The 13,896-nt window shown below is 44.3% G+C and overlaps 1 protein-coding gene across 1 annotated transcript in view; it reads left to right on the top strand.

The window, feature by feature from the left end:
• Nucleotides 1-13,896, top strand: part of SFRP1 (secreted frizzled related protein 1) — a 63,980-nt gene that overhangs the window by 2,765 nt on the left and 47,319 nt on the right. The window contains exon 2 of the mRNA XM_007935010.2: nucleotides 4,045-4,122. Within this exon, the coding sequence (XP_007933201.1) occupies nucleotides 4,045-4,122 (78 nt within the window). The remainder of the gene's footprint in view (nucleotides 1-4,044; nucleotides 4,123-13,896) is intronic.

Genomic DNA, 13,896 nt, shown 5'->3' with positions numbered 1-13,896 from the left:
AGGGTAAGACAGAACCAACTATTGGTCCTCATGAGGAAAACTTTATGGTGCTGGAATAAGAACAGTTGGTAGCTTTGGGTAAGAATAAGTATACATGCACTACTTCTAGTCTTTAAAATTTAAAGTGGAGTTTACAAAGTAACTTTGTATCTCTGCGTAGGTATAGGTAGGTTTCTGTTCACATACATGGGCGTATATAGTTTTGGGATATAGAGCAGGACTTTGTGACCGTGTGTTATTCAGGATGATTCTGATAATGACAAATGAGTCAAAAGCTATCTTTTCCTCCCAAAAGGCTGATGCCCAAGCCACATCAGCATCTGATATGGAAGAGACAATTGTTCTTTTTCAGGCATGTAGATTGTTGGTTCCCATCTCCACCAGGCTTTCCAGATTCAAGCTGTATGAATGACTACATACTCTTAGTTTTATTTTGTTATTGTTTAGACATGAGACATGTTATGAGTTAAATCATCCAGGGTGGTTATTCACAGATTTCAGAGGCCACAGAGCCATCATTTCCCGGCACAGCCTTTCTTAGGGCTCTTTCTCTGTGCTTTCAGGAACTGGCCAGTAAAGACTTGATCACTATCACTTGTGTGTGTGTTCATGCATGTATATGTAGTTATATGTATGTGTAGGTACATGCTTCTCATGTATGTGTGTGTACGTGGTTCCCCCCCCAATTCACTTAATATACCCACTCCTCACTTATCAACATGGTTAGTTCCAAAGACCAGATTGTCATGTGAAAATCGGCATTATGCAAAAGTGGAGGATGACCACATCACCTCACCCGTTCACCTGTGCTGTGAAGAAGTTCTGCTGGGCCCCTGCTGAAGTCACCTGCTATTGCTACCTCCTCTTTTCCCATGTCACCTGAGCTTAGCCTCCACTGCCATCTGCAGGGGAGGACTACCCAGTCTTCCAGAGCCATGTTACTGCCCTCCTCCCCATCTCCAGTGTCTCCTCCCTCTCCTGCCCTCACCATATTCTCAGGAGGTGTCAAAAAAAACAAAAGCAAAAAAAAAAAAACTCACTGCCATCAAGTTGGATCTGACTCATGTTGAACCCTCCTTGGGTTTCCGAGATGGTATCACTACAGAAGTAGCTTGCCCAACCTTCCTTTGGAGGAGTGGTTGGTGGGTTTGAACCAAGAGTCTTCTGGTTAGTAGTCAAATGCCTTAAGCACTACACCACCAGGGCCCCCAACCTGGCTCATTTCCTCAACAACCCCAAAACACCCTTCGTGGATTTGTCAGGGGCAGGGGGACTCCTTGTCCATGGGTGAGAGGACCTGGGTACCACAGGGTGGTGCATGTTGCCCACTGGATTCCTCTACCAGCTCTCATTAGAGCATTCCCTGGCTCTCTCTGGACAGCCCTGTCTCCCTCTGTCCCCATGAGCATTGACAATACAGAGCTTACACTGAGGCCATGATAGCCAGGCCCCACCTCTGCCCTTCACCTTAAGCCATAGCTGCCAGAGGCCACTCACTTGCTGACCCCATCCCTGCCCAGGTAGGCTGCTCTGCCCTTACCTGTGCACCCCCCAGGAGGGGTCATCAAGGAAGTGTAAGGGTCTGCACAGGTGCCAGTCAGCTAAGGTGGGATCCTGTGGGCCCCAGACATTGGAGTTACCCATCTTAGTTCCTGCTGTCCCTCAGGACTGGGATCTAAGGCCAGACCCTGGGATCTGGCTTCCTCCCCAGCCCCAAGGGTGGCCTACCTTCAGGACGCTCAGTTGCTGCTGCCCCGGCCTCAACACCTTGTGGGCACCCAGGGTCTGCTGGGCAGCATTGTCTGCCCGCTGGCCCCACTCCAGCCCCCGTTCTCCTTCCCCTGGTACCCCAGCAGCTCAGGGAGATGGTGTCCCCCTACCCCCTGGGCAGTAAAATACTATGCAATATGAGCTTCCTTTCTGTGTGCATGTGAGGGAACCTTATCAGGGACCTCAACATACGTTACTGCCAGACATGTTGTTAGTGCCAAAATAGTTGGATAGTAGATTTTTTTTTTTTTTTTTTTACTATTGTTGTAAATGTGAAATGTTGGATGATGAGAGAACCAATAAGTAAGGAGTAGGTGTGCTGATTGCAGTGACGGCCTTTCTCTTCTATTCCCCCTTAAATGCTGATAAAACACAGACCCTTTTAGTCTTGTCTTGCTTTGCTCTAGGCATTAATTTAAAAACACCTTAAAATAGTGACTTAGCTCTACTTTTCATATGGATGACCAGGTAGATTACTCCTGCTGAGGCAGCATGCTGAGGCCCAAGGACACACCAGGTGAGGCACAGATTAATATTGTGTTACACATTCCTCCTCTTCTCTGAAGCTACTCCAGAGTCCCCTGTAAAAAAAAAGAAAAGAAAGTTGAGATGGTTAAAAACACACAGAGCTCAACCCCAACAAACTATTGCCTTGAGAGGCATTGCTGTCCAACATAATTGATAGGACTGAGGAAAACAGCCCTGTGGGGAATGGAGACCTGGGCTGTCAATTTGGCCAGGGGAACAGAGGGTGTCCAAAGATGCTGTGAGTATGTGGAGGAGGTGGGGATGTGGCCGTGATATTTTGATAGTCCTGACTCTGCTACTGGTTTGGTCAAGATTATATTTGTAGAACCTTACAATGTGATCACTTCCACTCCTCCCTGCCCCCGCAAATAACCTGCATAAGGAAAATTCAGAAGCACAGCCTTGCTCTTCTGGTATAGGTAACATGGTCCTTTTCATATTGCAAGATTTCATTTCTCTGTTTTTCTTCCCATGGAAGCAAGAATCATAATACAAAATTCTGCATAAAGTTTTACCTTTGTCAGAAGAATTACCTCCAGAACTCAATCTCAACTTCTGTATGGGAAGCAAATTCCCAACATCTGGGTCAAGAGACAGTCACACAGTCTTCTCCTTGAAGTATGGTTGTTGTTGCCGTAAGACTCTGGAAGGCTCTGGACGCAGAATAAAGATGGGAGAGGTCTGTCAGTGGAGACTACGGGACAAGCTCTCTTCTGGGCCATGCAGGGAGGGATCCTGCTGGGATGCAGGGAGGAGTGTGTAGCCTGCATGGCCTCTCTGTTGATAGGGTGCTGGTGGGTGTGGAGCCACTGGGCCTGGAGGGCAGCATTCACTTGGGAGGGCTGCTCTCCTCTACTCTGGCAGGCTCTGCCCATTTCTCTGTGTGAGCCATTAGGGTGCTCAGTGGAGACAGAGATACTGTTGCAGAAGCCACTCTGGAGCCGGGAATGGGAGGAGGAAGAAGAAAGGGAAGGACAAATACGTCACCTATTGGCCTGCATGCCTGTACACGCACACACGCACACTCACACACTCATACACTCTTCCTCTTTAAAGCACTTCACAGTAGCTCACTAAAGCTCCTCCAAAGGGTCTCTCTCCTTATCGAGCTTTGTCCTCCCATTTGGCAGCTCTTGCTAGTACCTCCCCAACCCCCACCCCAGCTCTCTTGCTTTCTGTTCCCAAAAGAACTCTTACTAAATTGCCCTTTTGGAGAGAGGTGCCCAAGGTCCTGGAGTTGGAATGTGTGAATCTGTCTGAGTTTCTTTCTGTGTTGTTTCTGAGCTAGCTGGTCAAATTGATTGTCTTTTTGGGAGTTTGGAAATGAAAAAGGGGTGAGAATGAGAGGGAGTTACTTAAAGAAGGGAGAAGGGATAGAGAACAAACAAAACTGGAAATCTTTTTGGTTTAGAAGCCTTTTTCTCCAGGGCTCACAATACCCTGTCAAGTTCCAGTTCACAGAGCCTGCTCCTGCCCAGCATCAGACAGTGTTGGTTTAAATAGTTCTGCCATATTCAATGGCTGGAGCCCCAAATTTCTCAAGAATATACCACATGCTTGTATATGACTTCAGATGCTGGGCTTAAGGAGTATCCTCTTCAATTCTAAGGTTGCCTTAGAATTTTCAGGAGGCTTTTCAGTGCTTTGAGCGTGGTCCCACTGCTGAGTTTTTCCCAGGGGTGGTCCCTCTCGCTACTCCTCATCCTCATTACTCACAGCTCCCGTTTCTCCCCTTTTCCTTCCTAGGCACAACTGTGTGTCCTCCATGTGACAACGAGTTGAAATCTGAAGCCATAATTGAACATCTCTGTGCCAGTGAGTTTGGTAAGAAAGCATGCCTGGCCTCCTTTGTGAGGTCTGGAATTCCTTGTCCCTCCTTGTCTGTGTCCCTGCTGCATACAGAGCCTCTTTCTAGAGCTTTATATTCTTCATATCCACCCTCCCCCAATGGCTGCGTTTCTCAGGCAGATAGAAAACTTAGAGTGGGGAACTGGTCAGTTTTTACAAAACTCATGCCTTCCTTCTTGACACATTTTTGGGCTTTCTCTAGGAGTGAAGGAGCTCTGGTAGCATAGTGCCTGAGGCACTTGACTGCTAACCAGAAGGCTGGCGGTTCAAACCCACCAGCCACTCCACGGAAGGAAGGTTGGGCAATCTCCTTCCGTAGTGATACTGCCTCGGAAACCCAAGGAGGAGTCGCTATGAGTTGTGTCTGACTTGACAGCACATAACAACAATAACAACTCTAGTAGTGAAGATGCTCTAGTGGCACAGGGGTTAAAGCATTCTGCTGTTGACCAGAAGTTCGGCAGTTCAAACCCATTAGCCACTTTGTGGAGAAAGATGAGGCAGTCTGCTTTAAAGATTTACAGCCTTGGAAACCCTATGGGGCAGTTCTAGTCTGTCCTAAAGGGTCACTATGAATTGGAATTGAGTCAATAGCAATGGGTTTAGTTTTTTTTTCTTTAGGAGTGGAGGGAGGCAGGCCTGGAGACAAGTCAAGAGGAGCTAGGGGAACATACCAACGTCTGTGCAAATGTGAGAGCTATGAAGCGGTATGGCCACCTCTTTACCTGCTCTAGCAGGTGGTTTTGGCACTTTCTTTCTAGCCTGGCTCTTTTTCACATCCACCCCTAGGTGTCAGCACTACTCCACACAGGATCTGAAATGGCCTGAAGAAAAGCTGACCGTAGGGTGCCTTCCAGGAGGGGGAGATTTCAACACTTAGGGGATTCAAATGTGGGTCCCCAATCAGGTTCTTTCAGGCAGAGAACCAGCATTCTCGCAGTAGCATGAGTTCTCTTCATTTTTAAATCACTGTGAGTGAAAAGTAAATCTAAAGTCTGCATTTGCCTCTGAAAGAGAAGGGCTGTATGTTGTCTGGGGAGCAGATCCCGAGGGACCTTTTAAGAATGACCCTAATGCCAAAAATCTGGGAATCTCTCCTCTGGGAAGAGTAAAATGTAAACTGCGTCCTGTGGAAGGGCCAACCCGGTTCTCCCCACCTCTGTTTCACCTGGTGCGGAGAAGCGGCTTAGGTCAGGTTGTCTGCAGGAAGGACAGATTTAGCCTGAAGCTGTTTCTCATAGTTCTTGCATTGTGTTTTGGAAGTTGGATTTCTTACAGAATTCTCACCAGGAAAAGCACAAAGGTAGGTAATGTGAATCTTCAGGTCCTTCAGAGCCGCCTCCTCCCTGTTTTCATTAATCAAACATATTAAAATATATGCAAGGGCCTTGTGCTGGGAAACTGCCGTGTCTGAATGAGCTACACACCTAAGTGCATGCATCCTTAAGTTGAAGGAAATTTGACTTTATGACAAATGCTTTCTCAGGGACTTTGTAATTGTGAATAAAGATGGAGGTTGGACAATTCACACCCATTGCTACAAACAAGCCTCTTGAGAATGGATAAATTATGTGTGCTTGATCCCTACATTAGGCATCCCTAAGTGCCTCCCTTGTTCTGAGGTCGAGGGCAACAGGACTTCTGGGAAAACTTCAGTCTGCTACACATTTCACTGCTTATGTTTGAGTCACATCCTTTTTTCTTGTTTCTGTTTGAATGTACTCAATCGTAGCAGGGACCTGCAGGAGTGTTTGCAAATGCTGATTCCCTTCCATCTAACTGTGGGTGAATGTTTGCTTCTTGATGTTAATGCTTTTGCTTCATCAGGGTGCCAAAAGCTGGGCTGATTCTGATGGATCTCCTGCTGTAAAATCTGTGGACATGCAGCCCTATGCTGCCTTGCTGCTGTTGTTGGTTGGTGTTGTGTCGACTATGACTCAGGGTGAACTTAGTATATAACAGAACAAAACATTGCCCCCTCCTATGCCAACTTTGTGATTGTTGGTATGTTTCAGTCCACCATTGCAATCATTGTGTCAGTCTATCTCTCTGAGGGTTTTCCTCATTTTTGCTGACTCTACTTTACCAACCTTGGTGTCCTTTTCTAGCAATTCACTGCCTTAGCAATGAGCTTTTAATCACAAATGGGATTGAGATTCCTTCCCAAAGATGCATTTAGACATAGAGAAAAGAAGGACATAAATACATCCTCTAAGACATCCTGATGGGAAGCCTTCTGCTGCATGAATAGGGCAAGAAGAATCTTCTCAGATAAGGCTATGATGCCTAAGGACTTCTATGAGAAATAAGGGGGCAGCTTTTAGATTCATTAATTCTCTTCAGATATTGTAAATCGAACAACTCACTTTGAGAAGACGTTTCAGCAAGTCCAGGAATCATATTTGAATCAACTCTGAAGGGTAATGCATTAGCTGTTGTTTTATGCTCATATGACTTCTATTAGTGGGCTCAGCTTCTGAGAGAAGAGAGAGAAAAAATTCTGAACTGAAGTATTTGCAGGTGACTGGCAGGTGATGCTTTGCTGTTGGGGGACTTAAAATTCAATGTATCTGATCATTTATTCATTCACTCAACAAATATTACTGAGTACAAAGCACTGTGCTAGGCACTGTAATTCAAAAGTACTTAGGTAGGATAAATTTAGTTTTTCTAATCCTGGCCACACACTCATCAGTGATTCCCTGGAGAATTGTGCAGGTGTTTTATAACTCACAGGCTGCAGAGGAGAGGCTGTGGGAACCTGGGCCAACGTTAATATTAAGGAGCTGTGAGACGTGGATCCAATGCTGCTCAAAATCTTTGAAACACACCAACCTAAACTTGCTATCAAGTCTCCCCTCTACTCCCCTAATTGTCCACCCACATTCTAGGACTTTGTGGCAAGTAGTTAAACCAGAGGCATTCCCTAGTAATGGCTGAAGAGCCATGCTTTGGGTAGGAGTTTGAATGTGGTAGGTTGACATTTTGGCGTAGGCAAAGATCTGGAGGGTGAACGGTAACTCACGTGGGGTTGGTTAGCCTTTTCCCATTGAAATGATGCCTACTCAGTCACAAAGCCACCTCCTTACTTCTCACAGGAAGTATGAAACAAAACAAAGAGAACACAGACCCATTGCTGTCAAGTTGACTGTGACTCATGACAACCCCATGTGTGTCAGAGTAGAACTGCACTTGTAGGGTTGTTTCAAAGACTGCAATCTTACAGAAGTAGATCACCTGGTCCTTCTTCCATGGTGTTGCTGAGTGGATTTGAACTGTCAACCTTTGGTTAGTAGCTGAGCACCTTAACTATTTGCGCTACCCAAGAAGGAGAGGTATGCCTTATCTTAATAACCAGTTAGGTCTTGGTGAATCTGAATAATTTACTGAGTTCCTTAATTTAACACAGAGATTATATTCTTGGGGTCTTAGAACTTTTTGAGTCCTTCCCAGACTTTAAGTTAATTTTCTCAAGTACACTTATTTGGTAAATCAGGAAACTGCCATGCCCACTCGGATCTCTTTTGGTCTGTACCAGGCTGCCACTGCACTTAGGAGAAGACAAATGCCCACTGGGAGCTGGTGTACAAAAATGGTGTTTCCATAGAGCTTCCAGTTGGGAGCAAAACCAAACCAAACCCACGGCCATCAAGTTGATTCTGACTCATAGTGACCCTAGAACACAGTAGATTTGCCCCATAGGGTTTGCAAGCCTGTAAATCTTTACAGAAGCAAATTATCTCATCTTTCTCCCATGGAGCTGGTAGCTTTGAATGGCTGACCTTTTGGTTTGTGGCTGAAAGCTTTAACCACTGTGCCACCAGTTGAAAGCAGGAGGCATTTATCTTCTTATCATGGGCACATTGTTGGTCTGTGACAGACTTCCTGGATCTGGATGCAGTATAGACTGTAGGGCTTTTTTGTATTTATTGTTCTTATAAAACAGTAAATAGGATTTTTTTTTTTTTTTCTCTGCAGGGGCTTAGCTTAGCTCTGCCCTTCTCAGCACCCTGGAGAATGCAGCCCTGTTGAGAAACTTGTTTCTTAACTCAATTCATTTTATGTAAGTGAGGCCAGCGGCCTTGTTGATGGGATTCAGTTAGGACACAAAGAAATTCAACAATCCAAGCTGGCACACAAGAGAGAAGGAAAAAAAATGTTTTACTCCCTACTCCAGGGATCAAACTCAGCATTAAGTGGCATTGACATACCCCATGGGAAGACATCAGGTTGCTGGAAGGCTCTCTGAGCTCCAGGAACAAGGTATGCATTCCTTCTGGGGCAGCACGCATACTCGCCCTCCTGCCAACATGCTCTTGGACTCCTGCAGCCTCCGTGGAGCTGGGTGTGCTCAGCTCATTACCCGCTCCCCTGGCAGGCCATTTTTAACTCTGACAGGTCTGCTTGGTCACTTGTTTCCCACCCCTGCACTGTACCCCCTCAGTTCAGAGCACATTTTTTCCCCATCAGGGAAAAACATCAGTAGAAACACCTGTGTGCTGATGCTCAGGAATGCAGCTGGATCAGCCTGGATCAAGTACCAGATGTGGGAAGCCAAACGTTACATGGTGCAAAGTCTCTGAATTCAACATGGCAGCCAGCCTGCCTGCTGGGCTTAAATTAGGATGCTCTGGTATGGTTTTGTTACTGTTTGTTCTTTCTGCTTTTCAAGTGAGAAATTCTTGTTCTACTGTATGATAACAGTGCTTGTCTTGTCTCTTAAATAGACCAATTTAGTGTTTGCAAGCTGCCACACTAATAATCTTGCTGTTAACAACTCAGTACCCGCAAGCCATCTTTTCTTCAGGTTGGTTTATTCTGGGGATGTGAGGATATGATTTATAATTGCTGTAATGTAAGGATCCCTGCCTTCAGCCACTCTCCCTAGCTTCTTCTCTAGTATCTGTAAACACCCTCAAGCTTTTCTGACAGAAATTGGTATGATGATATACTTTTGTTAAGATACTAGTTACTAGTTGCCTTTCAGTCGACTCTGACTCCCAGCGACCCCATGTGTGTCAGAATAGAACTATACTCCATGGGGTTTTGAATGGCTGATTTTTCATAAGCAGATTGCCAGGCCTTTCTTCCTAGATGCCTCTGGGTAGACTGTAACCTCTGACCTTTCAGTTAGAAGCCGAGCACATTAACTGTCTACACCACCAGTTTAGTTCAGAATGTCATACTGTCCTAGCCTCTCCATGTTTTTGAGCTTGAGTTCAGGTGGCAACTTCTTCAGTCTGGTATTTTCTTACTGTGGAAAAAGATTTCTTTGCCCCCCAGAAATTTTCCTTGCTTTCTGGAAGAAATTTTTTCCCATTTATATTTATATGCTTTCTCATAAAGAGTAAAACCGTACTTTGCAACACTAAAATTTAAGTCAAATAGGAAAGGAAAGGAAAATCAACTTCCACTGTGAGTGTTTGGGAGTATATCCCCCAAAAAATGTTTTCTGAGCTTCCTGCCCCTTTGTTAATATGTTCCCATCTGCCACACTCTTCTTTCAAGGTATCTTGGCTGTGCTACTGGTGGGAGGCACAGTGTTTTACTTTGAAGGACAGTGATCTTTTGCAAAATGTAAGTTAACGCTTTCCAAATTAGAAGTTGCCTCCCAAAAAATAAGGAAAACCTCTGGAATTGAACTCACTCCCATGGCTTGCAGCCAAATGATATATAGGCATATAGAGTGAACATTTACATCAGGTAGATACACACCTTAGAGAGATCAGTCCTGGGAGAACAGAAGGGTAGTGTTTGTACAGGAAGATAGGTTGAGGGTAGGGGTGAGAGGGGTCGGCATCGGGCATCAGAGTGCATAGGAAAGGAGGACACAGGGAAGAGGTAACTTAGGGAGGAAGTGGGAAGAGAGCTATTACGTTGTGGGGAGTTACAGTCAATGTCATGAAACAAAATGTGATTGAACTTCTGTATGGAAAATGAATTTGCTCTGTAAACTTTCACCCAAATCACAATATATATATATTTTTAAGAAAAGTAAAGCTTAAAGAGAAGTTATTAAACTACTTAAGTATTGACTTAAATAAATAAATAAGGAAAACCTTTGGCTGCCAGAATAGTCATTGTAAGCATCCATAAGCAGATTGGGAGCTTTGGTAGCATAGTACCTAAGGCACTTGACTGCTAACCAGAAGGCTGGTGGTTCATCCCACCAGCCACTCCTCAGAAGAAAGGTTGGGCAATCTACTTCTGTAGTGATACTGCCTGGGAAACCCAATGAGGGGTCACTATGAATTGGATCCAATTCGTAACAACACATAACAACGTAACAACAAGAACAACATAAGCGGATTGAGGGGAGATCTGTTATCTGATGCCATATTTTACCTAAGCTGAGGTGTCCATTAATTGTGAGATGAACTTATTTTTATAGCACTGACAAAGAATACATACTCCATGTTAAAATGTGAAGAAAATATGTGTCTTAGAATTAACAAAAGAATGCGCTTTTTTTGTGTGCTCAAATAGTTACAGACAGTGTCTTGTACATGGTAGGCATACAAATAGTTTGTCAAATGAGTATGTGAATGATAGGGGATGGCAGGGACATGGAAATTAGACTTCTTTAAAAAGGGAGAAATCTCCTTTCTGATAAGTGTGACTTGTTTGTTAAATTCAAGGAAAACTTTACGCCCTTGTTTTGCATGACCAAGTGTTATATATGTGTATATATACGTTTTCCTTTCTTCTTCTTTTTTTTTTTTTAAAAAAAGAAGCTCTATCATCCAGAAATCTAGTTCTGTCAAAGTGAAATTAAATAGACATGGGAGAAGGAACTCATACCCCGAGGTGGAGTTGGCAGGCCAAGAACAACTGTTTTTTATTGTCATCGAAGATCTCTAAAATACATATCCCATCCACAGATGCGTGAATACTTGGAACACGTTGCTACAGCATTTCATGTGCAGGAAAACATGGGGTCACCCCTTTTTTAAGTGCACTGGAAGTGTAACCCACAGCTCAGGACTTAGATCCCAGTCTAAATTGTTTTCCAATGCCCTGGGGTGGATTATACTGTGCAGAGGGCATGGAGGTACCAGAAGCATTCAAAGCCTTTGAGCTGTGGGGGTGAGTTTGTGATGTCATTTACCTACTCACTCGTGGTCTCATATTGGAGAGTTGCTGAGCTGGTTCTGGAGCCTGGGTTCCTGCCCAGAGGAATCAGGCCCTGGGAAATTTGGGCTGAGGACATCAGGGACCACTTTGCACTCTGATGTCCTGTTGAGAAACCACAAGGAAGGGATGGGGAAAGAGTCAAATTTCTCCTATAGTGAGCACGCTGCACCCTATTGGCATCACTAATTCTCTCCTGGTTGTAAGGAAGGCAGGGAGATACTTAGATAAGGCAAATTTCAACAAAAACACTTTAGCGTTTTTGAACCAGTGAAAGTATATTGAAGGATAATAAAGGATACAGAAATCCAGAATCAATGGATGGGTCAAAGCATCCTCTGTAACAGAGTTCAAATCCTCCTTCCGCCATTATACGTAACCCCTGCAACACTGGGCAAATCTCTTGATTGCTTTAGGCTGCATTTCTTTGAAATAACAACTAATACCCAGTTTATAAGATTTTGGTGAGAAATAGATGAGAGAATGTCTGCAAAAAACCTAGCCTGGGCCCAGTGCACAGTAAAGAAGGCAGAAAATGTTCACTTGAGTACCCTTTTCAGGAAGTAAACCAGCCGTCTGTCCCAGGCAGAGGAGGCTTACCTCCATGGCTTTCCTCAAAGAAGTGAAGGCTACCTTTCAGAAGTTCTTCTGATCTTCTGCTCTTAGCTTATTTATTTAAATCTTTCTTGAACCTAATTCCATTCAGCCCTTCCTTCCTCCTTGCAATTTAATGAAATGATTGGTTTTCTTTTAGTGCAAACAGTTAATGCACTAGGCTGCTAACTGAAAGATTAGAAATTTGAATCTACCTGGAAGCACCCTGAAAAAGGCCTGGTAGTCTATCATCAGTGAAAACCCTAGGGAGCACAGTTCTACTTTGACTTACACAGGGGCCCCAGAGTTGGGATCACTGGACGGATACTGGTTTGAGAGATTTAGGTGTGAATACGATTGGTTCAGGATTGGCTGACACATGGCTTCTTCCTCTGTGTGATTAAGACATGGCTTATTCCATTTCTGACTAGGTTATTCCTTGGGATGATCAATTGCCATACAGTATGCTTTAGATGTCCTTTGAAGTCCTTTCCAGCATGCATTTCTGTGATTCCCTGGTTGTGAACAACCCAGCCCCACTTCTTAGCCCTATTATCTTCTGGTGTATGTATAAATTACAGCAGTGTTTTGTTCTGCTGTGCATGGGGTCGCTATGAGTCGGAAACAACACTTAACAGCAACATGTATAAATTATCATGGAGTGTGGGAACAAGAGGAAAGATTTACCCCTCAGTTCACCTCTGTCCTCTGTAGATTTTCTGGGGAGGAGAAAGAGGAAGGGAAGCTATTCATAGCCCACATAAACTGTCCCTTCTTTTGGGTCCTGGGATGCTCATTTGTGCCTCTTTGTTATTGTAAAGATATTGAACTGAATGGGACTGCAAAGATCAACCAGTTCAGCGCCTGCATTTACAGATTGAGGAATGCAAAACTCAGATAAGGCTAAGGAGCTTGCCATTTGTGATTGCCCAAGGCCATACCACCTGGCATCCCTACAACTTTTATTTCCATTGTTGCGTCCTTGGGTAGCCTTTCCAGATTCCATATCCTTGCTTCTTCATGTCCTCTTAGGCCCATTGTTCTCATCCTACTAGGAGTGGTCAAGGAAGCTCCCTGGGAAGAGGGCATAGGCTGCTGCTTTATTGCTTTCAGAGTTTGTGGAAATTAAATGGACTGACGTATGTGCCTGACAGACAGAAGGAGCTCGGCAGTTGTTGGTCTCTTTCTTGTTGGGGAGACAGGCTGTGCGGTTGAGTAGAAAGAGCCTAGGCTTTTGATCAAAAAGACTTGGATTTAATCCTACAGGCTGTGTGTCCATGAGTAGACACCTCCCTGAGTCTGTTTCCTCATTTGCAAAATATGGGTAGTAATTCCTGTTTTGCTGTGTTATCAAGAGAATTGTATTAATCAAGTGTGTAAAGTCCTGAAATATGGTGACTGCCCAATCCATAATCATCATTAGCTAATTAGAAAGAATAGCCTCAGGATAGAAATTAGTCTAGAAAGGAGAATTCGATCTAGTGATTGTGAATTCAGTTTGTTTAGCAGAAAAAAAAATTAGGAGGTGGGATGGACTATCCTGGGTAATCCTCTAGTTAATAGAAGATTAAACTGAAGAAGCCTTGTAAAACACTCATTTGGGGAAAACTTCAAAAGCTTTATGCAGTTTCATGTTGCTATGTAAAAAAGAAGGAAAGACCTTGTACTCTTGTTGTGGTTGGGTGCCATTGAGTTGATTCTGACTCACAGTGACCCTCTATGACAGAGTAGAACTGCCCCATAGGGTCTAATCTTTATAGGAGCAGATCACCAGGTCATTTTCCCTGCAGAGCAGCTGGTGCGTTCAAACTTCTAACCTTTCAGTTAGCAGCCAAGTGCTTAATCATTGCACCTCCAGGATTCCTTCCAGACACTGTACTACAAAAAAAAAAAAAAAACAACCTCATTGCTGTCAAGTTGATTCAACTCATAACGACCCCGCCTTGGGTTTCTAAGGTGGCATCACTACAGAAGTAGATTGCCCAGTCTTCCTTCCAAGCAGTGGCTGGTGGGTTTGAACCTCCA

The sequence above is a fragment of the Orycteropus afer genome, unplaced genomic scaffold, assembly GCF_000298275.1.
Source record: "Orycteropus afer afer isolate SDZICR_OR568_19922 unplaced genomic scaffold, OryAfe1.0 scaffold00024, whole genome shotgun sequence".
NCBI lineage: Eukaryota > Metazoa > Chordata > Mammalia > Tubulidentata > Orycteropodidae > Orycteropus > Orycteropus afer.
Note: the sequence above shows the minus strand (reverse complement) of the source record. Positions and strands in the feature narration are given on the sequence as shown.